We start from the raw sequence: 23,313 nt of genomic DNA, 5'->3' as shown, positions 1-23,313 counted from the left end.
AAAATACAAAATCAAATAAAATGAAACTGTCATCGGCCTTTATTTGTTTGATCAGGGCCCAATTTTGCTGGCTAACATTTAACCAGAAATAGATTTTAAAACATTCAAAAACATTCCTCAGAGACGACTACATGAGCATTGGAAATACCATTTAAAAAAACTCTTTAATGTATGCCTTTCCCCAGGCATGCTGTGTGACCTTATGAATACCACTTGACTCCTTTCTGCTTGAGTCCTGTCCAGCTGTAAAAGACCATGGTCAGAAGCTGTAAACAACTCAATTAAAGCAACCAGGGTGAATCTTATAAACAGCAATTCATGCATCTCAGCTCCTGTCACCTTTGATTACATGTTCAATTTTGCATTATAAATCATACAGAGTACTTTATTTACTGTTGGATTTATAGTAGGATGCGTTTAAAAAGTGATCATTGCTTTATCGACATATGTTACCTTTTAATTCAGTTGATCTAAATATACAGGTAGTATTTTGGACCAACTTTTGATTTTTTACTTACATTGTTTTTAAAGCTACACTAAAGAGACCTTTATTAAATTTACCTCAAAATCAGAACTCCTACAGTGGACGAGGAGGAAAAAGGAGGCTTTCTTTGACTTTATTCAATCAGAAAAGAAGTGTTTCTCAGGCATGCTAAACAAATACTTAAAAAAAAAAAAAATTGTGAGTCTTAGCACAGTTTGAATATGCAATGTATTACTTACTAAAGTATGTAGGTCGTACCAGGCCATTTTACACAATAGAGTTGCAGAGGGGCAAGCAGGATTTAATGTGGAAGATGTGCTAAATCCTGTGTGGAATATCCAGTAAACAACAAGGCTATCCTAAGTAGATTCTGAGAGGGACATGACAGAATACAAGAAAACCAAGACAAGCCAAGGCTAATTGTGCTAAAATGTACCTATTTTTTGGAAAAAAACTCTTAGAGAAACTGCATCCTGTAAATGCCTATAATTTTAGGTGAGCCCTTTCCAGTCCCTTTCTTGCTTTCCACTTCATTGGATTGCCTTAAACAGCCAACCTAATCCTCTTAGACTAATTTGGAATAGCCCAGCCCCTCGAGTGACAGATAGCACCAGGCAGACAGGCAGAGGGCTCTCGCTCAGTGACTCCTGACTCACAGATAGACACAATCAGTTTAGCAACTGAGCAGATCCGTGGAAAGGCAACAATACAGACAGCAGCAGCAGTAGCAGAGGAGTAGTTAATTAATGGAAAGCTGGATTATGAGGATTGGAAATGCAATCTGAATATTGAAAGCCTGGATTAGTGGCTTTTCAGTTTCCCTACACAATGGGCATAGATAGGCGACAGAGAGCCTCTCTGGCTCTCACCTTAAACTTCATCGCAGTCGTCTTCTCTGTCTCTGCGCTGAGCACCAGCTACTGGTGTGAAGGAACGAGGAAGGTAGCGAAACCTTTCTGCAAGGGTCCAGTGAAACTCAGGCAGAGTTACTGTATCATGTTCAATAGCTCCAATATAAATGACAGCCGTCTGGTACAATATATTTGGGAAACAGGGGATGATAAATTCTTAATGAGACGTTTCCACACCGGGATTTGGTTGTCCTGTGAGGAAAATGTTAATGGAATAGGTAAGGACTGACCTGTGTTTCCAAACTGCTTTTATGTCATTTGTAGTACATGTTGATCTTTATTGTTCGGAAGACTGACTGTTTTTGACTTCTTGTTTGCTTCATGTTCAACCGGTTGTTCTTTTCTTTCATATGATACCCTTACATACTATTTGCAAATAGTCTGAGATCCATTTGAATTATGGTGCTGCTCTCCCTATAATGTTGTCAAATTGTGAGGAAGATAATGGCAAAGGTTACAGTTTTTTTTTTATGGATCCCCTATTCAGAATGTATTATAGTTTATAATCGAGGACTGCTCTGGATTAGCTTGATATCACACATTTTCAGATTAATTTAGTTTATTTTAAAATAGGTGGTGGAGAAACCTTATAACCCACATAACATTTCAGGTTTCAGAAAATTGCATTTGATAAAAACATGAAGCAATAATAGGTTATTTAAATTTTTAAAAAGTATAACACTACTATCAGCAACACTTCTATCTGTCTCTTTAATTCATTAGTAATGTGTTTAATATTTGTACATGGTCGATATGCAATTGATGAACTATTCAATTCTAATTAGTTCGTCATTTGTGCTTATTGATTACCTACTGCTATCTGATATTTAGAAATATTTCATTTCAAAGTCTTTTCTCCAGACTCTAACCAGCCTCATTTTTTAAAAGATGTGTGATGCACTGGAATAATCCATTGTTCAGTTACTCTGAATATTGAATTATTACCTATACATGAGCTCAATTGCAGCGTTATTTCATTCACCTTTTTAGTTGCACATAATCAAGAAAGTGTTCCCTAAGATGAGACCTAATGATTCTAGTTTTGCATTACAAACTAAATAAATGCAGTGACAAATGTTTCAATTTTTTTATGTTTTCATGCATACTAAAGCTATTTTAGGGCTCTGTCCATAAGAATAAATTTAATGAACTCAACACCAATACATAACTAAACTGGTCCATTGCAAGAGATTTTTAATAAACTTTTTTAGAGCTTTTCTTGAAGAGAACTTGATGTCAATCGTTAAGATTGCTGGTAGTATGCATACGCTGTCAGAGCTAAAGACAATGCCTTCCAGTCCGAAGAAAAATAAGACCTTCGGCTTGTGGTACAATATTTTCCCCATGAAAATGCAATAAATATCTTCTCCCCACTAAGCAACAGAAAGGAAATGTGCTTAACTACGTGCATTTCTGAACAAACATAACAAATGCAAAGCAATTCCAACAGCAGATCAACTGAGAAGGGAATATCTATCCCAAATTGCACAAGGTAAAAATTGTGCAACTGGTAAAGATGTCTGACAGTGTATCTGTAGTTACTGACAAGTCTACAAATGCAAAAGATCAGTATGTTCTGAACATTTTGTTTGTTCTCCAAGGACTATCGAATACCTTTGAACTGAAAGGAATATTAGCCGATACAGTTAATCTGCACTCTGTGAATTACACATTGGTGGCACAGGACGTTGTGAAATGTTTAAACGCATTTGAAGTTAATTTGGATTTGTCTCCGATAATACCAGTTGATCAAGGCATACAATGACATTCTTCAAAGTTTACTGCCAAATTCAGTAGATTTGAGTTGTAATGCCCACATAATAGCCCTTGCCAGCAATACCTGGGCAAATAATTTTCCGAAAGCAGACAAGCTGGTTGCAACCATTAAAAAAATGTTTAAACATTGCCCAAGTAGAAAACTATGTTTTAAAGACCACCTGACAGAAGCAACCCAACAAGAAGGCTGTACTTTACCCATAAAGTTGCCATCTGAGCCATACATAACATGACGGGGCACCTGTTATTCTGCGGCTGAATATCACTCCAAATACATCCCTTTTTATGCAGACTTCATGGAAAAGGAAATGCACATTTCACCAAACACTGTAGTGTTAAAGGACCTCCAGAAATTTCTTCAAGATTTGCAAAGTTTAAAATCTCAACTCTCCCTAATTGCAACGCATGCCAAGGGACTGGTGGATCTGATTCAGTGGTTTGAAAGCCGTGAAGTGAGAGTCCATCAAACATATAATAAAAGTTGCAGAATTAATAAATACATACCGAGAAATGGCACAAGAGGTACACAGGACAGACACAGCAATAAACAAACTATGTGTAAAAACCTTTGTGACGTTTCTGAAAAACTGACTAATTACTACAACATGGATTAATGCAAATAGAAACCGTGTTTTTTTCAATCAGCTCATAACTTTGATGGCAGTAAGGATATTCGACCCTCAACAAATGTGGAAGCCCTCCCATTATATTTTATTCCCGGATTTAATGCTGACTGTAAATCAGAAATGGACGAAAACCTACCATATGCAAAAGAAAACGACGGTAGAATGACTTTGAAAGAATTTTTGATTAAAGCTGAAGAATTATTTTCCAATTTAACACAAAAGGCTAACATATATTTGTCAGTTGTTACCAATACTCTAGATGCTGAAAGAAGTGTTTCTTCTTATTGCCAAGTTTTTACAGAACAATGTCAATCTATGAAAGAAGGCAGGTTAACCAATTGACAATGCTTAAGTAACATTTAATGCATGCAACATTTTCTTTCATGAAACTGTAAGTGACACTTAATGTGCTGCTTGCAAACAATCTTGCATATTTTGTTGACAAAAATGATGTGTTCCTACTAGTAAACTGATACATTTAAATTATTTATTTACGCATTCTGAGAAACAATATTGAATAAGACTTATTAGTAATAAAGGGATGGGTGACAAAATAAATGCATGGAACTGCTGCTAATCAACGCACCAATGCGTGTTAATGGAATGACTAATTGAGATGAATAAAGGAATCAGGAGATGATTAGTCAATAAGTGGTTTAATTAAGCAGACTACGTGACCACCTTGTGGTGGGAGGAATGAAGTGCAGCCTAAAAAAGCAGGGCCCTACTCATATGCTATTACGTACTCCTAAGATATCTGGCTAATGATTCCCAAATGAACAGGTATTGTTGTGTTTTGCAGACAGGGTTCAATTTCACTTTATTTTACAGGAGAGAATTGTCGAAGTTTTCTGAACATTGCACCACCCCATGAGAAAGGTTAGTATATTAGTCAGATTTTAATTGCCTTTTAAAACTTGACTTTACAAACGTGTACTAATGCTATAAAAGGTAATGGTATCACTTAAAGGGTATGTAAGGACATTTTTATTTCAATAGATGTAGTTTGAGTGGTCCATGCAGGTCCATGTGAAGCCATCTTGCAGGCAGTGGAATGCAATTTTAAAGTTTACAAAAGTGGCAAAAATGTAAAAAAAAAAAAAAAAAAAAAAAACAATACATACACTTTACTTAAACAGTTGTAGCAACAAATGGGAGCATGTAACACAATAAAATAAAAATGTCCTTATGTACCGTTTAAGCAGCAGTTATTCCAATGTGAATTAATTTGATATTGGTACAGCACTGACCTTTTGCTTAATGTATTCCAGTAGCATTTATCAAATTGATTAACACTTTAATTTAATGGCCACATAGCTGTATGAATTCAAGTGGAACACCACAGGAATATCAGCTATATTGGAAGGCACTGTAATTCATAGTTGCACTTTATGATAAATATATAACAGTATTGCAAAATATAACCATGCACAAGTTTTTCTTTATTTTATCTTCTTTTATAAGACTTAAAAAGCTTTAACAAGAAAATTGCAATTTGTAAAAATGACATTCAAAATGCAACAGTGCATCAAATGAGTGCACCAAATATATCTTAAGAAAGACTACAGGCTGAATTAATTCTCAAATGCATGATTGTACACAGTGGTGCCCAACAAGGGCCATTGTAGACAAGGTATGTCTTGCAACCATACCCTTAGTTACTTCATTTAACTAATTCAGATATTAAATTCTTTAATTATTTAATTTAACCTCTCAAACTTGATGATGACCAGAATTGTCTATTCTAATGTATGAATTAATTAAGGAAACAACAGTTTGACACTTATATAAAACTAGGATTTTTAATTTGATTAAAACAAATGTGTTATGATCCATTATATTACCTGTTTAACAGCAAAGCAGGCCATTTGATTGATCCAAATAACCCTGTCACTTAGATCGGTTACACATTGTTGCAGACCGAAATGCAAGATAAATGCAATACAAGAGATTCATATACCTGTGTACTGTTTATATATTATATTTTAATAGCTAAACAATTGAGGTATTTCAGACATTTCAATAAATTAATAGACTGTAATGTTTGATTGAATAGGACAATAGAACAAGCAATAAATAGCTGCATTATTATTATTATTATTATTATTATTATTATTATTATTATTATTATTATTAGCAGGCGCCCTTACCCAGGACGACCTACAGCTCTATACAAAATATACATATCAAGAATTACAGTGCAATTAAGAGCAAAATACAAAATACAATAACTTCAGTCCTAATAAGAGGAAATACAAAACACAGTATGATTTGATATCGGGGCAGTTCAAGAGCAGATAAGTGTTGATAATTACCTCAGGGTTAGATACAAGTACAGGAGAAATACAAAATACTACAGATTGGGTTAAATGCAGGATTAAATACAATAAAATATGGAGCAGATAATTGCAAGTTAAAGTGCATTAAAGGCAGAGTGCTTTATTGTCCAGAAAGGAAGAATTGAGTTTTACAGGTGTTGTCTGAAGAGGTGTGTCTTGAGGAGGCGCATGACATCCATAGGAAGGTCGTTCCACCACTGCGGAGTGATGGTGGAGAAGGAGCGGGCTCTGGAGTCAGGGGAGAGTCGAGAAGGTACAGCGAGTCTTCTAGTGCAGACGGAGCAGAGAGGTCAAATAGGGGCGTAGGGAGAGATGAGGGTCTGGAGGTAGCTGGGTGCAGTCTGGTCAAGGCATTGGTAGGAGAATACAAGAGTCTTTAACTGGATGCGAGAGGTGATTGGGAGCCAGTGGAGTGAGCAGAGCTGTGGTGTAGCATGTGAGAAGCGAGACAGAGAGAACACCAGGCGAGCAGAGGAGTTCTAGATGAGCTGGAGTGAACGGGTGGCAGATGCAGGAAGGCCGGCTAGGAGGGATTTGCAGTAGTCTAGGCAGGAGAGTACCAGGGCCTGGATGAGGAGTTGCATGGAGTAGTTGGTGAGGAAGAGTTGGATTCTTTGTATGTTGCTCAGGAAGATTTGACAGGTACATGCTAGAGTGGAGATGTGCTGGGAGTAGGGGCCCAGGGTTACTCTGAGGTTCTTCGCTTAGGAGGAGGGAGAGAGCATGGTAGATTCCAGAGGAATTAAGATAGAGAGGTCAGAGGAGGGGGAAGAAAAGGAGGTTAGATTTAGAAAGGTTGAGTTTGACGTGATGCAGAGGAGAAGGAGATAGCAGACAGACAGGTAGAGATACAGGAGGGGGTGGTGGGGTCAGAGGTGGGAAGGAGAGGAAGATCTGAGCATCATCAGCATAGAAATGGTATGAGAAACCATAGGATGCGATGAGGGGGCCCAGGGAGCGGGTGTAGAGAGAGAACAGGAGAAGACCCAAGACTGATCCTTGGGGGACTGCTGTTGAGAGAGGGTTAGGTGTGGAAGTTGAGCCACACCAGGTTACCTGGTAAGTGCGGTCGGAGATGTAGGAGGAGAACCAGGCCAGAGCACTGCCATAGATTCCCAGATCAGCGAGAGAGGATAGGAGAATAGTGATGGATAGTGTCATAGGCAGCAGAGAGATAGAGGAGAATTAGGACAGCGGAAAGAGAGGCAGCATGGGCAGAGTTTTGCAAATTAGTGACAGACAGGAGAGCAGCTTCAGTGGAGTGAGCAGAGCGGAAACCAGATTGGAGAGGGTCGAGCAGAGAGTGGTTAGACAGGACAGCAGAGAGTTGGCGGTGTACTGCTCCCTCGAGGGTTTTAGAGAGGAAGGGCAAGAGGGAGAGGGTTTTTTGAGGGGGGGTGATAGAGGCTTGTTTGAAGGCAGAGGGAAAGATGCCAGAGAGGAGAGAGGTGGTGAGAAGGGAGGAGATGAAGGGGAGTAGAGCAGGATCAGCAGCTTGAAAGAGGTAAGTGGGGAAGGGGTCAAGAGAGGGGAGAGAAGGAGGAGAAGAGGTTGAATTAGTAGGGGAGACTGAGTGTGTTGGGGTTGGAGTGGGAAGAGGTGGGGGCAGGGAAAGGTGTTAAAGAGTTTACAGATATCAGAGATTTTAGAGGAGAAGAAAGTGGCAAAGCCATCAGAGGAGATAGAGGAGAGAGGAGGAGGGGGAAGAGTTGAGGAGGGAGGAAATGGTAGAGAATAGTTTCTCTGGGTTGTTAGTGGAGGATTGGTTAATGGATTGGAAAGAGGAGCGTTTAGCCGAGGAAAGAGTAGAGGAGAAGGAGGAGAGGAGAGAGCAGTAGAGGTCTAGGGCAGCAAGGAGATTGGTTCTCTTCCATTTCTTTTCAGCAGAGTGCAATTTGGTTCTTGGTGAGCGGAGCACAGAGGAAAGCCAGAGCTGGAGGTGAGAGGGGAGTCAAGCAGGAGGAGGGGAGGGAGGAAAAGAGGGTGAAGTTAGTAGAGAATGGTAGAGGCAAGGACAGAGGGGGAGAGAGCAGAGGTTATGGCAGGAGGTGACAGTGGGGGTAGGTGGGTAGGGAGAGAGGGGAGAGACAGAGAAAAAGAGATCCATAGGCATGACAGAGAGGTTAGGGGGAGGGGTGCAGCAGGCCCTGGAGAAGGTGAGGTCCAGTTGACGGCCAGCTTTGTGGGTAGGAAGGGATGGAGGGAGAGAAGTTGAAGGAGTGAAGGAGAGGAAGGAATCTGGCAGATTGGGTGGGGTTGGAGTGATGGATATTTAAATCACCTAACAGCACAGTTGGGGGGACAGAGGCGGGAAGTTCATCGAGAAAGTGAGTGAGAGGTCCAGTGGGATGGTACAATACAATTAGCAGGAGTTGACAGGGAGAGGTTAGTTGGACAGCGTGAAATTCGTAGGTGTTAACAGAGTGAGGAGAGGTCAGTAAGAGAGTAAGGAAGGAGAGAGGAGAAGACCAGTCCTACCTCCCCATGCAGTGAGACATGGTGTATGGGACAGGATGTGGAGAGAGGAAAGGGCAGCAAGAGTTACAGTGTTATCAGGAGAAAGCCAGGTTTCAGTGAGAGCAAGGAAATCGAGAGAGGTGGGAGGCAAAGGCAGATTAAATCAGCTATGTTAGCAGAAGAGTGACAGTTCCAGAGGGCACCAGAGAGAGTGCGGGAGGGGAGAGTGGGAGGGGGGGAGAGGCAGATGGATGAGGTTAGGAGGGTTAGGGGATCAGCGGCGGACAGAGGACGGGAGAGGACAGAATAACAGGGATGTGAGAGACAGTCATAGCAGGACAGGTTGGCTGTTAGGTACAGTAGTAGTAATAGTGGGGGCAGGAGCGGTGGGGGGAGGGTACAGACCTGTCTATTAGTTGGCATCTTCCAAAGCAGGTCTCGCCTCACTGGTCTCCCACAGCTACACTCCCGGCTCTTTGGTAGAGAGGCTGTTCAGTTGGCTGGCGCTTCATACTGGCACACAAATAGGCTAGCTGTCTATTATACTAACTAGATGAATAAAAGATGTGTGGAAACCAATCAAATTGCAAATCAACCTCTACTCAATTGAACCACACTCACCTGGTACTAATCACAAACAGTAAAGCACCTAACTAAAACAACACCACCTTTACAATGTTACTTAAATGCAGCTAATGTAACACACTTACCTTTCTTCCTCTGACTCTAGTTACCTGTAGACTGACCACTAATAGATTCACTCAGTTTAAGTAGGCTCCACCCTCACTTTGCAAGGGAACTGCTTAACAGCTGCTAAACTGCACTAAAGACAATACTTAAGCAATACAATAGTTTCAACACACTTCAATGGGATCACATTGATTGATTCCACCTTTCGGTGCCAGACATGTTTAGAGAATAAATGTATACACATGTCTGTTGCTTCCCAGCTCTTACAGTACACTGTTTTGCACCAAAAAGCTCCTTATCTCTATATTAATGAGAGCAGTAGGGATGCTTCACAGTTAGGCGATTGATTTACAGAGGCTAAAAGCTGAATAAGAAGATGATTTATAAGTCTGAGGGAGTCACCAATTCCCCTTGCAATTAAAACTTGTTTGAAAATGTAGTTAAACTGTCAGAGCTAGAAGTAAGGTGTTGCAAAACCTGTAGCTTGAAAATACAAAAAAGGAAAAGGAACACTGGTAAACCTTCAATCGTGTTGTATAGAGAAAAGCACTTCTGACTCATAGTGCCTGTGCATTGTACATGCTGTATAATGACCCACGAGGCGTTCACACTGTAAAAAGCTTTGAACTTAGTTTTCAATTTTCTAACACATTTTAAAATGAAGAAATGTAACCTTCCTTGTTCTGTTAATTTAACCGGGCTTTGGACTTAATGAGCTTTTATTGAAGTGGTGTAATGATTTCATTAATCTTAAGGCTGCCAGTGTCCTCTTTTCCTTAAGTGGAGTAAAGTGTTAAGAGGTCAAATTGAATGCCGAGGGACTCTGTTTTAATCTGGGTAAAGCCAGCGTACATGTGTTCAGTATAATGGGTTTTTATATGCACTCTCATTACTGGGATTAAAATAGAGCTCTTGTTGTGTTCAGCAGCATCAATACAGCTTATCAAAAGCATAAGGCAATAAAGTATAAGTGACTAATTAGTACAGCAGGCTAGATCCCAGTGGAATGTTGTTGCATCTGTTCAAATAAAAAGTCTTTTACATTGAAAATCATGAGACACTGTGAAAACATGCCTCTTGTGTTCAGTATTTCCAGATGGAATAGGCACACTGATGCAGCTGAGGAAACAATAATAATATGAGGAATAATAATAATAAAGATGGTGCATTTAGTGCACACAGGAGACATGGAAATAGTATGAATTAAATCTCCATCTACCGCCATCTAAACTACTTCCATTGACGCAAATCTTACACTGGTAGAATCAAGAATTTTAATTACTAATCAATAAGTTAAAGAATTCTAAAAAGGCAGCAACAGAATATAATTAAATATACAGGAAACTCTGTTTTTTTTATTTTTTTTTATTCTATTATACTGGAGGAAGACAGAGTGAGACCCAGTTTATAATATATCCATTATGAACAGAGATTATGTAGCTTGACTGTGTGTGGATCAGGGGCCATGCACTTACCAATCAAGAATGTGAACCACTGTAGAAAAGACACAGGCTGGTTATAGAACTTCTGCTTCAACCTGCTGGGCCCAGAATCAATCACAACAGTGCTTGACAAAAAATATATTTGGTTACTCGTTATAATATGGGAATCTCACTGAAATAGAAGTACAGTTACAGCAATACTACCCAAAAATACTGTACGATTACAGCAGGACACACCCTGATTATATGCCATTGTGTTGCCGTTTTATAAATCAGTAGTACTATTTAATTCTAAGAGGCAGATTGAGTAGTTAGCAACAGGTTCAACCTTGACTGAGCAATGCTCAGACTTACACTGTCGTAATGACAAAAATGCTAAAAAAAAAAAAAAACTTTTACAGCGTCTGTCACATCAGTACGTGTTTCATAACAGTTCAGCTTGTAGACTACAATAACCTGCATTTTCAATTTATAAAGAAATATAAAATATATAGAACTGTGCAGTTGGAGCATCAGTGCATACTTCAGTAGTTCAGAGTGATGGTTTTTCGTTTTTGAAGTGTACAGTGTATATGCCAGTGTATATGTATATTCCATAAATAATGTATTTGCTTATTAAACCAAAAGACGGTGGAGATTGCTTTATATCTGACTCCTGGATTCATCCTCTACTGTACAGGGTGATTGTCCAGTTGTATTTAAGGGTTATTTATACTTTTCAGCAATGTATATACAATTGTATTTAGTGTATAGCACATATGTGTATTAGTAGAGAAATGTGAGATTAAATCTTGTTTGAGCTGAATTGATATTTTCCAACAAAAATATTTAGAAACCACAGGGTTTGAAGTTTTTCAAATTCTGGTTTATCTCAGAAAATTGTCACTTGGTTACATATATCAAGAATATATACAGATGCACAGTCTTTTATTCAGTATTCATTATTCATGGATTGTTCCATCAACAATGTATGGGTTGAAATGATTCTGCAGGCACTTGGCTAAATTCAGTTTCTTGTGTTGTGTAAAATATGCATTAAAAACATTCACAAACATTATTATATTCAGTGCAGTAGGATTACAGGTAGTACTCGGGATTAATAATCTATTTACCAATATGATGACAATTGTCTTATTGTGTGAATAATTAGACAATACCCAGAGCTTGTTTCTAACATATTATGGGTGCAAAAATATCTGTCAAGTTGTAGGTTAGCTGCAGCAGCAGCTTAATGGTAAATCAAATAAACAATGTACCAATGCACTTGTAAATATGCACTGGTCTCAGTGCTGTTTTCACATGACAAGAATGGGAATGCTGCCCAGAAGAATCTGCTTCACTAGATCTCATGAGGCTGTTACTGTCTATTAATGTCCTTTGGTGCTCTGCCTTAGATCTGTAGGTTTTTAGCTATCCAGAACTGTGTAATAACTCAGAAAGCTGAGAATGGCAAGATTATTGTTAATCCATGCACTCTTGGAACAGGATACCAGAAGTAGGAAAGCCACTGTTGCAAGCACCAAAACCTTGCTGGGTTTCCAGATAGTCAGATGATTAAGGGATTCTCCTGTACTGTAATTCCATCTAAAATTATTCACATATAGCACAGAGAAGCTGAATATAGTTGAAGTTAACATGAACATGTAAAATGATTTTAGTTGCTGTGTTTAGAACCACTGTAGTTTACATTAATTCTTAATGTACTTATAAATGGGTCTATGGGCTCACCTGATAAAGGCATGGCTGCATATATAAAATATATATCAGTTAAACCTTTTGTGTTCATCCAAAAAAACAAACAAACAAAAAAAGGTTTCATTTTATTTCATTCATATGTGTATAAATCTGTTTTTTGAAGGTCACTTTTGTGTTGGTTCTGTATAGATTTGATCAGTGAGCAGATATTTGAATAGCTGTTTTGTTTTGTTTGAACAGGTGTGCTGTGGCTATGCATCGTGGCAGAATGTTTGTATATCCTTCTGCTTGTGACGGGGGGAATCCTCATGTCAATAGAGATCTGTCACTTCACTAACGTTATCGATGGACTAAAACTAAATGCCTTTGCTGCAATATTCACTGTCTTATCAGGTAAACATGTTCACATGTTTGTTTTTTATGTTAACTGGAGTTTATTATGTTTCTGGTTTTATTGAGGTCAACAGCATAAATCACTGAATCTGCTCAATAGCCCAAGAGAAGTTTTTTTTAGCTCTGGTCATGTAGTCCAATGAATGGGCTTACTTCAAGTCATGGAATTCTATCAGGGTTTAATGTTTTTTTTTTTTTTTTTTTTTTTTTTTAATAGAAAAATAAATGTTTGGCAAGTGAATTGCGGCCTTGGGTTTGCTTTTAGTTTTAATGACTGGACAGTACCATAGCTGAGTTAAATTATTTACAATAAAATAATAGAATCATTTAGTATAAAGCTAAGCATAGTTTAAATAACATCTATCTTGTATTTATTTATGTTGATAACTGTCATTCGTATCTGTAAAGATGAAACACTTTCAGTCATTTTTCATCATACTTGCCATAAAGGATACCATCAGGTAACTGCATTACTATTTGCATGCTGAGTGGCTGTTAAACTTGACAAGGTGTATAATATGAAAATAGTGCCTGGTTTTGAGTGTACTGCAGCCTGAGGGAGAGACATGCCACAGAGATTGTAATATAAAGCCTGAAACCTGAGTAAACCAAGGGTTAAAAGTTACTACACACCCACAGAAAAAGCTATTTGCTTGATTCCAATTCAACAGTAGGATCTGTGAAGTTAGGTAAAAAGTATCTTTTAATTTCACTACGGTACACGTACATGGAGGCTTAAATGTTCTGCTGGAGATAGAGATGCTTGTCCCTAATTAGCCATTGTATAAAAAGATACAAATGTGTTTTTATCACATTTTATTTAAGTGCTTTGGGGTGCCTAGGCATGAAAGGCACTATACAAAATAAATTTGATTAGATTGAATACATTGAACAGACAAATAATACTGCCAATAAAACATTAGTCATAAGTATAGACTTGGGTAAAGAACTCCTGGCAACCAAAAGCCTACTTTTATAATGATCTAGTGTATCCAGTAGTCCCTATTCACACAATTTCAGGAAATGTCTTAAAGAACGTTAATCATCTCCTTTTTAATACATTTTAATGATCAGGTCCTCTCCCAAGTGCAGTTGCCCCTCGAAGGGTTATACCCGCTGTTACGAATGTTGAATAGCTAGGGGAGGGCTTTTCAATTGGCAGGTTTGTCCCACTCAGACCCATGGCTCATGGTTTATAATTGCTGAATAGATCAGTGTCTTCTCTTTACAACAATTGTTTACAATCAATTTTACATATAAGACATTAATAAATTACTTGAGGTTAAAAACCCTTGAAGGAGTGAAAGTGTTATTATTATTATTATTATTATTATTATTATTATTATTATTATTATTATTATTATTATTATTAATAATAATAATAATATTTGTATAACTATATTTAATAACTTCTGACAAACAGGGAAATGCATATTCACTCATTTAAACAAGTGTGTTGTTATGATTAGCACTCACCTCCAGATGCATTATTTATGCTCTAGGACATGTCAAGACACATTGCTGCCCAAGCCGACTGCCTTGTGCACTGAGATAAAGCTAGCACAGCTAATGATGTCAACCTGTGGCTGCAGATACAGCCAGCCCGCTGCCCTAGTTTAAGAGAGAGAAGAGAATATATTTCCTCCTTGATGTCAGTGCAGAACTTCACTCATCCCCTGGTACCAGAGTGCTTCAAACAGTATTGCAGAGTTTCATTAGAAAGCTGTGGAACTGGCTGTCAATGCATCACTGTGTGTGTGTGTGTGTGTGTATATGTATGTTTTGTAGATCTACTGTCAGAGTAAACCCACAGTTAAAAAGCAGCTGCAGGTTACATTTGCTATGTTATTTTATTTTTCAATTTTGCAACCATTCTTAGTGGTTCTTATTGCAATTACCCAAATATTACTAAAAACATTTTTTGGACAAGTTATGTTAAGATGCTTTGATTTCAGGAGCTGCTGTTCGTGCTAGTTGCCTGTTACAGAGATGTGCACTGCAGGTTGGATCAGCTGCAATGTATAAGGGCCAGCCGAATCTCATGCACACCAGTTTATTGCCAGAAAATTTAAAGGACACTTGTTTCCAAAGTGGTAGATCACTAGATACTGTACTGCTAAGACACTGCATCTGATCGAGCCTGTGGTACTGTGTATGTGCTTTTAGCAGACAGCTACAACTGAATAGCAGGTCCTGAACTTGGGTGAAATCACCTTAATACAGGCTTATCAACAAGGAAAGTAACTGCCATTAAAACCATGATAAAAAAGCAAGGGAACAACTAAGAAGAAGAAGAAGAAGAAGAAGAAGAAGAAGAAGAAGAAGAAGAAGAAGAAGAAACTATGTTTTCTCATTACTAATGCCTAAGCAATATAACTCACTTAACCCACATCTGAATGCAGTTCCTATGGAGAGTTGTTAAACCTATGGCTATAAAAAAGGCCAACAAGATGCTCGGATATATTGTGAAAAGTGTTGAATTTAAATCAAGATAAGTAACGTTAAAACCGTACAATACATTAGTAAGACCTCATCTTGACTATTGTGTTCAGTTCTGGTCACCTCGCTACAAAAAGGATATTGCTGCTCTAGAAGGAGTGCAAAGAAGAGCACCAGAATTATTCTGGGTTTAAAAGGCATGTCATGTGCAGACAGGCTAAAATAATTGAATCTATTCAGTCTTGAACAAAGAAGACTACGCGACGACTAAATTCAAGCATTCAAAATTCTAAAAGGTATTGACAATGTCGACCCAAGGGACTTTTTCGACCTGAAAAAAGAAACAAGGACCAGGGGTCACAAGTGGAGATTAGGCAAAGGGGCATTCAGAACAGAAAATAGGAGGCACTTGTTTACACAGAGAATTGTGAAGGTCTGGAATCAACTCCCCAGTAATGTTGTTGAAGCTGACACCCTGGGATCTTTCAAGAAGCTGCTCGATGAGATTCTGGGATCAATAAGCTACTAACAACCAAACGAGCAAGATGGGCCGAATGGCCTCCTCTCGCTTGTAAACTTTCTTATGTTCTTATGTTTTTATGTTCTTATATGGAAAACAATTTATGGCAAAATAATAACGAATGCTCTGTTCCACGGTGATCCTTTTTTTTTGTTGTCAGAAAGGTCTAGTTCACCATTACATCCAGCAGATGGGGCTATAGTTCTCAAATGTCTGCTGGATACAGTGGGTACTGCTTAACAGCTGCCGAGTGTCATATTAAAAACTGCATGGGCCACATTTTCAAAGTGTTTCCTCCACTTTAATTAACTCCTGTTTTTTTGAAAGAGGTAAAACACCTCTAGAACCAGACAACTACATAAGTTATATATTTCCAGTCCTCTGAAGCACTTGTAGCGGTAGATGTAAGTGCAGGCGAAATTGCAGTGGGGCCAGGGAATTATTTTGCACTGTAGAGGTTAATTAAAGAATGGAGGGAACACTTTGAAAACATTACCTGCGGTTTGTTTTATTATTTAATATGTTTTTAAATTAAAATGTACTTGTCAATAAGGGACACTTGTGTTCCGTTAGCTGAACAGGTCTCAATTCTTAGGGCTTTTAAAGAAATAACCAATTACTAGGAACATTTAAAAAAAGACTAGATTCTGTGCTTTGAAATTAGTTCCCCCGTAGGGGAGAATGGTGCGCTAACAAGGGATGAGCCTTGACAAGCCTAATGGCCTTTTCTCCTTCTCAAACCTTTCTTATGTTCTTTCTTGTGTACTTCTGGATTTAGTTTTAACAAAATGAGGGATATGCAAATTGTGTAGCCATTAGTGCCGTTCACCCCTGGAGACCTCCAGCTCAGGCCGCATGTCAAATGAATTTGAACATCACAAAACCACAATGCAATTCAGCACAGTCCAGCACAGGTTCTGCTTGTGATAACCTGCAGGGTAGTCTGCGGTTCAGGATGGAAGGGGGGGCTCACAGTACTTACTGTCACTCTGCCTGACGACACCCAGCACTGCTACACATCACATTTCAAGAGCACTACACAAGCCCCAGAAATGTAAATATTGTGGTTAATGAATAGTATTTTTTTGTTGTTTTTTTTTTTTTTTCTGCCCAATAGTTCAAATACAGTTGTGTCCTGAACTGCAATTACATATATGTGTTTTATTAATTAAAATGGAAAATTACATTATTTAGGCCAAGTGGAGGAGCTTTCAAATGTAAATAATTTCTCAGTCATTCTCTTTGCCGTTCATGTTTCCTCCTTCATGTTAGTAGACTGCCCTCTTGTGGAATAAAGGTCTTACTCCAGTATCTTTTCAATAGGATAGTGGTGTATAAATAATGCTTTTGCATAGAAATGCATAGTCATTTCTTTGATCATTTATTAGGGGTAGAATGACTACTAATTTGAGTCGAATACTTGAGGTATAAATAAATGGTAGGAAAAACATGAATAAATCCTGTATTTGATCATGCCTGGTGCTCTGTTTGTGAACATACTGTTTCATAACACTTTTGTTGTTTGTGCACTATATTTTAGAACTGCTTGTAATTGTTAAACTATTTATTAATTTCTAGAATGACTACCTAATATATATATATATATATATATATATATATATATATATATATAATATATATATATATATATATAAATTACTCTGATTGTTACTTCCTTTCTTCCTGTTTGTAGGCCTATTAGGCATGGTAGCACATATGATGTATACCACTGCTTTCCAGTTGACAGTGAGTCTTGGACCAGAAGACTGGAGACCCCAGACTTGGGATTATGGGTGGTCCTACTGGTAAGGGTAACCACTTGGTGTTTTACAGGGTTGGGTATTTAGTGCATAATCCATCCTGTATACTTTATTTTTTCTTAAAAGCAAACACTTAAACAAACAAAAAAAAAAATACAAATAATGCTCCACTTCACAGAAATTACAAGTTAAAGAACTGTGCTATTGACGCCATGAATAAATGCGGTAATACAATAGGCAAAATTAAAACATTTCCAAAAACTCTTGTATAACTAAATGTATTGTCATGCAGGATCCTATTAACAAAGCTTTAAGGGCCCTTTTAAGGAATGTTTTATGAAGGACCTTTTAATCATGTTCTGATTAATTAAATCAAGTGTTTGTTTAGAGAGTTTATTCTAGTTTTGCACTGTTTAATCTGAGAGAAGGTTTATAAACATTTTAGTTCTTGGGAAGAGGGCATACATTTGTTATTATTTTACGTGAAGCTAAAAATGCAAATTCCTCTAAGTGGTTTAAAGCTAAATGACTACACATTTTTTACTAGCGAATGTTTTTTACAGTGGAAGTTTAAAAGCTTAATGTAAATTAAAGGCATTTTTGTCAGGAGTATGACAATAAACCCAACCCCTCGTGAACTGCCCTGGAAACTGGGTACCTTCAGTTTATGTTTTTCTACATTTCAGTTACACAGAAATATAAGGGCCTGTTGCGTTATGTCCCACCCCTTGGTGTGTGTATATATATATATATATATAGATATATATATATATATATATTATTATTTTATTTATTATTACGATTTATGTAATATATATGACAGCGAATTATTATGTGTTGTTTGGTTGGACGAAAGAGATGCCACCGCCATTATTTGTTTATGTTTTAAATACCTCGTGGGAATATTAGTAGCGCTCTCGGTTTCCGTAGGCAGGCGCATCACACAGGGCGAGGCAATCCACATACAGACGGAGGGCGGGCTCGAACCTGGGACCTCTCGCACTAAAGCATAGCGCCGATACCACTGTACAAAAGAGCAGGCTCCTTTGCAAGGAGCATATATCTGGCTTAGGTCTTTGTATGTGATTACCAGCACGATACTTGTTTGTTTGATCTTTATTATTTATTGTTTGTTTGCGCAATGTGACCTTTTGTTTGTTTAAAGTATTTTTTGTTTTGTATAAACCTTTTATTTAGTTTATTTAATAAAACACAGCGCCATAGCGTCTCAGTTTTCCCTGCCATTACCTGCTTGTTGTGGTTTCTGTTTCTGGTCTGACGTCATCCCTGCAGCCATTTTGTTCACAGTGCCATATATTTACACTGATTTCTACCAAGAATAATATAATTGTAGCATAGTCTAAATATAACATTGAAAGATTGACTGTAATCCCATATTTGGTACACTTGAGATGCCCCCGTAGAGGTAGCATTCCCCTGGTAACCCAATGCTAATAGTATTGACATAAACTTTAGATTGTATCTAGTGAACATGGACTTTGTATTATGAACTTCTCCCATGTCCACCTCTTCTCTTTTGACTTCTAGCCTTGCGTGGGGTTCGTTCACTTCCTGTATGGCTTCTTCTGTGACAACAATCAACAGATATACAAAGACAATCCTGGAGTTCAAGCACAAACGGAGGAAGATTGAGAAAAGTTTAAAAGTCAAACAGAAGTTACTTGACTTTGATTCGCCGGAGCAAGTCTGGGACATGTACATCAGTTCCGTGCCCAGCACAGCAGAGGAACTCATGGATTCGTCGAGTAATGGGCGCAGGCTGTCCAGTACTTCAGTCGTCTTAGACCTGAACGACCTTCCTGACCCACAGGTGGAAGAATATTGCTGAATATTTGTGGTTGTTTAAAACAAAAATAGTAGCTTTTGAAGTGCCGGTACTTCAAGATGGTAAATATGATTTTGCATCACAGGTTTAAGGAATTGTGTTCATTACGTCTTGTAACCCATTGAAAGGGGTCTTACAGTTGCTAATGAAATAATTCCAAGATCCTGTCATGCACCTCCATTTACTATGTAGCTTGTACTGCATGTGCAATTTTGAAAGAAGCTTTGTTTTCAGTTTTTAAAAAATCTCCTGGTGAAATTACCTGGGAAGTGGACCTGAACGTAAATCTTGTAACAGCTCTCTATTTTTTAAATGAAATACATGTTTGCTAGGTGTTTCTTTGCAAGCTGCTCATGTGAGACCTATACACATTGTGAATGGATGGTAAGATTGAAGTATTTCATTAACTGTAACTACTCTAAAAGCCTGCTATTTTACAGTTTCATAATGCAATACAGTGTTGCCTTTGAGGTAATTGTTCCTGTAGTACGATAGACAAAATGGCACTGTCTGAGTTTTCTGCTTTGCTCATTAAAAACTGCTGGAGGGTGATGCCCAGTATAAGTTGAAAGAACAAAAAGCTGTCCAGGAGATAGGAGGTAAGGTTGCTAATACTAATAAGAGATAGGAAACTGAATTTTGACCTTGCTTTGATGTTCTGAGCCATTTGGATGTGATGATGCTGCCACAGCACGTTGAGTGGCTTCATCAATATGAAAACAATGCAGTGCTGTTCTGAACTGACTAAAACAAGATACATGCTCAACCTCTAGGGTGCGTCTAATTAGGTATTCAAAGACGTTCTTTCAGATATATGCGAATATGAGCACCCTTCAATTTTAAACATATGCCAACCTTCTAGAACAGCACAGCGGGCATCCTCTGGCTGTTACAGTGTATTGTCAATATTTTCCTATTCTAGCTCCAGTGCAAAAGGATGAGTGTCAATAAGAATGTTAAGTTTTTCAGTTTAAAAATCAAGAATATGGTTGGAAAACCCCTATTAAAGGTCTATGACGGTAAATTTGCACAGCTGTTTTGCAGTTTTCTCATGCCTTTTCATGATTATTAACGTACCATATTTTACCATTGTCCGCCATGTATATCATACCTCTGTGGATTTTACAATGCTTGCCCTCGCTTTACCATGTTTTCACTATATTTTATAAGGTAAGAAATATAATTAGTGTAATCCATGGACTAGATCTTCCATATGCCTTCTACTATATACTATTGTGTTTCTCTAGCCTGTCTTGTAGATATTAAGCAATATATTTTTCAAAATAACGAATAAAACTGCAAACTTTGAGTGCCATTGTGTTTCCAGATCATGCTCCCTTCTGCTACTGGTCTAATTAGATAAAAAGGTTGTTATGGGAACAGAAAAGCAGCAGTCTTGTTTCTGAAGGGAGTATGTTTCAAGAGGGACATACAAAGGCTCCCACTGACAGGACTGCACAGATGCCAAATGACTGATTTGGTTAAGTCAGACTAAGAGAGGAAACAGCACATAACTGTTTTTTGTTTTTTTTTATTAAAGTCTGGGACCTACAAAAGGAAAGACCAAGGTTTTTGTCATATAACAATAATAACTGTAATTATGAATAAAGTATACTTGGAGACAATCCTCCTCGAGCATTTAAAAACTTATACCCGGTCTAAGATTTAACTCACTCAAATATTGTTATCTCCTTGTACACCCATTATAAAAGTTTACCACAGTAAATTTGCACTGCGTTTTTGCTGTTTCCCCAAGTGTTCTAATAAGTATTTACAATGCTTTACCATGATTTCACTATGCTTTACATTTTCTATGCTTTTACTATGGTATACTCTTATAATGGCATTTGATGCGGCCTGTCGTTATTGCTTAAATTTGCTACATAAGCCTGTGTAATTTCCTTGACTCATTAGAAGTTCTAATTGTCAGAGATTTTGAAGACAAAATAGAGATTTTGAAATGTGAAGATGTTTTTATGTGTGAGAGTACAGGCCAGCAGCGCCCATTATGCTCAGTGTAGTGAGAAAACGCTTTGTAAAATGATTGAGTACAATGCCAAACGTAAAACAGTGTGTGTTGTGAAATAGAGCTATCTTTGTAATATACCTATATCAATTGCGAGATGTTTTGTGACGAATACCGTAATATTGTTTTTGCACCTGTCAAATGTTTTATGGATAATAATAAATATTTTACTGTTTTGGTGTATGCTGTATATTTTTTAATAAACAACACAAACTTAATACAGTGTTTTTTGTGTTCCCACTTAATATCTTTCAGAATGGTAAGGATTGTCTCCAATATTTTTAATCTCTTAGCCAGCAGTTCCCATTTAACCTAAATCAGTGTTCTTCACTAATTTTCAGAGGGGGGCCACTTTTGCCAATAAGACATCAGTGTGAGGACCGCCACCGCCTTTTTCACATTTGTGTATTGTCAGGGGCCACACGTCAAGGGGCAGCACTAAAGTCCACCAGGGGCCGTCAGTGGCCCCGGGTCTTGCAATGAAGAACACTGACCTAAAGTGATGTTTATTTACCCTACTTTTTAAGTATACATGTGTTACTAAATAATTCCACCAGATGGTGCCCTTGACACATGACAATCATGGCTAGTCTGATAAATGAGAAGCAGCGTTCTGATCAATGCACTGCTTCACAGGAAGTCTATGTGGTGACCTTAAAACTGGGAAATAATTCAAATAGACTGAGTTGAGTGTGTTTAAGTATTATTGCATGAACAAGTAATTAAAATTATCAACACTAGAGGATACAAGAGATCAGTGTCTCAGCATCAGGCTGATTTAAAAAAAATAAATGTATAAATAATAATCTTATATTAAATAAAAAAGGACCATGATTATATAAACAAAAACCAGTATGTTTAATCAAAAAACGAATACACTTTACGTGCAAATGAGTCTTACTGATGCAGACCAAAATATTAAGCACACAAATTCAGTGGCACTGGAACATTTTTTAAAGTGGGAGTGCTGAAAGCAATTGAACAGAACTGTAACCCTTGTGGAAGCCATGCAAAGCCAGCACCCCTGAACAAATTACTGCAAACAAGTGAACATATTTAAACAAATGCGTTATACTCTGCACACAGTCCATGAGCAATTTTGTCCAGGAGAGGGCACCATAGTTGTATTATTAGTATTTAAAGAAGTTGCCTTTTTCTGTTAAGTACATTGACATTTCAGAGAGACAAAGGGTGGTGCAGAGCAATTCACAGTTTTACAGTAAGTCACATGAAACACATGTTATAGCAAACTTATTTTCATTTTAAGACATGACAGCTGGTGCTACACTAGGTTAAAGAAATCTGTTTCAGCATTCAGGTAGGATTGTGTTTCCTTGATCATTTCCCCTGGTAAAAGTGTGCTCCTTCAACACCTTCTTTTCTGTCATTACTAACCTGCTGCTTCCCCTATACACTGCCAGTAACAGGTTTTGGCCCGAGACACTGCTGGTTTGACACGACCTAGGAAGTGAAAAAGCGACAGACTTCCTGAAAGCAAGGCAAACCCGATGCCCTGTTTTACAAATACATGTTTGCAATAACACATGGTTCTTTCGAAACTGCACATTTGAAATCTGTCGTGTATAGAGAATGAAAGTGTATGACAGGTAAGATTTATGTTTCTAGGGCATCGAATCCCAGTGGGGTTTACTGGTGAATGAGTCACATATAAATAAAGATAAATATATTCATACAGTTACAGAGAAGTTCAGGGAAAACAGGTCACTTACCAAGCCTCAATTGTATAAATAGGGCAGGTCTGTTTCTATTTCTCTGCACATTCCTCATCTTCATCCTTACCCTAGCTATGCTTTTCCTGGATACTCACTAGCATCTTCCACACAACAAGAAGGTATCCAATGAGCTCAAAACGTCAGTAACACTGTATGAATCTAAGTACTAAATACAA

The 23,313-nt window shown here is 37.9% G+C and overlaps 1 protein-coding gene across 1 annotated transcript; it reads left to right on the top strand.

Annotated features, from left to right (window-relative positions):
• The first annotated feature begins 1,164 nt into the window (after nt 1-1,164).
• Nucleotides 1,165-21,535, top strand: LOC121295752 (germ cell-specific gene 1-like protein). The gene is made up of 5 exons (XM_041220758.1): nt 1,165-1,613; nt 4,629-4,676; nt 12,661-12,813; nt 17,466-17,577; nt 19,081-21,535. Exons 1-5 carry the CDS (start codon nt 1,313-1,315, stop codon nt 19,379-19,381), a joined length of 915 nt encoding a protein of 304 aa, XP_041076692.1. The 5' UTR covers nt 1,165-1,312; the 3' UTR covers nt 19,382-21,535.
• Nucleotides 21,536-23,313: the final 1,778 nt, after the last annotated feature.

This window comes from Polyodon spathula, chromosome 20, assembly GCF_017654505.1.
Source record: "Polyodon spathula isolate WHYD16114869_AA chromosome 20, ASM1765450v1, whole genome shotgun sequence".
Lineage (NCBI taxonomy): Eukaryota > Metazoa > Chordata > Actinopteri > Acipenseriformes > Polyodontidae > Polyodon > Polyodon spathula.
The sequence above is the reverse complement of the archived record's forward strand: the minus strand, read 5'-3'. Positions and strand labels throughout refer to the sequence as shown.

What these genes read in the sequence shown, in the direction of transcription:
- LOC121295752 (XM_041220758.1), top strand. Translation starts at nt 1,313, where the DNA reads ATGGGCATAGATAGGCGACAGAGAGCCTCTCTGGCTCTCACCTTAAAC. An exon ending in GGAAAATGTTAATGGAATAG is followed by an intron (nt 1,614 to 4,628) that starts GTAAGGACTGAC and finishes TTTATTTTACAG; the next exon opens with GAGAGAATTGTCGAAGTTTT. An exon ending in TGCACCACCCCATGAGAAAG is followed by an intron (nt 4,677 to 12,660) that starts GTTAGTATATTA and finishes TTGTTTGAACAG; the next exon opens with GTGTGCTGTGGCTATGCATC.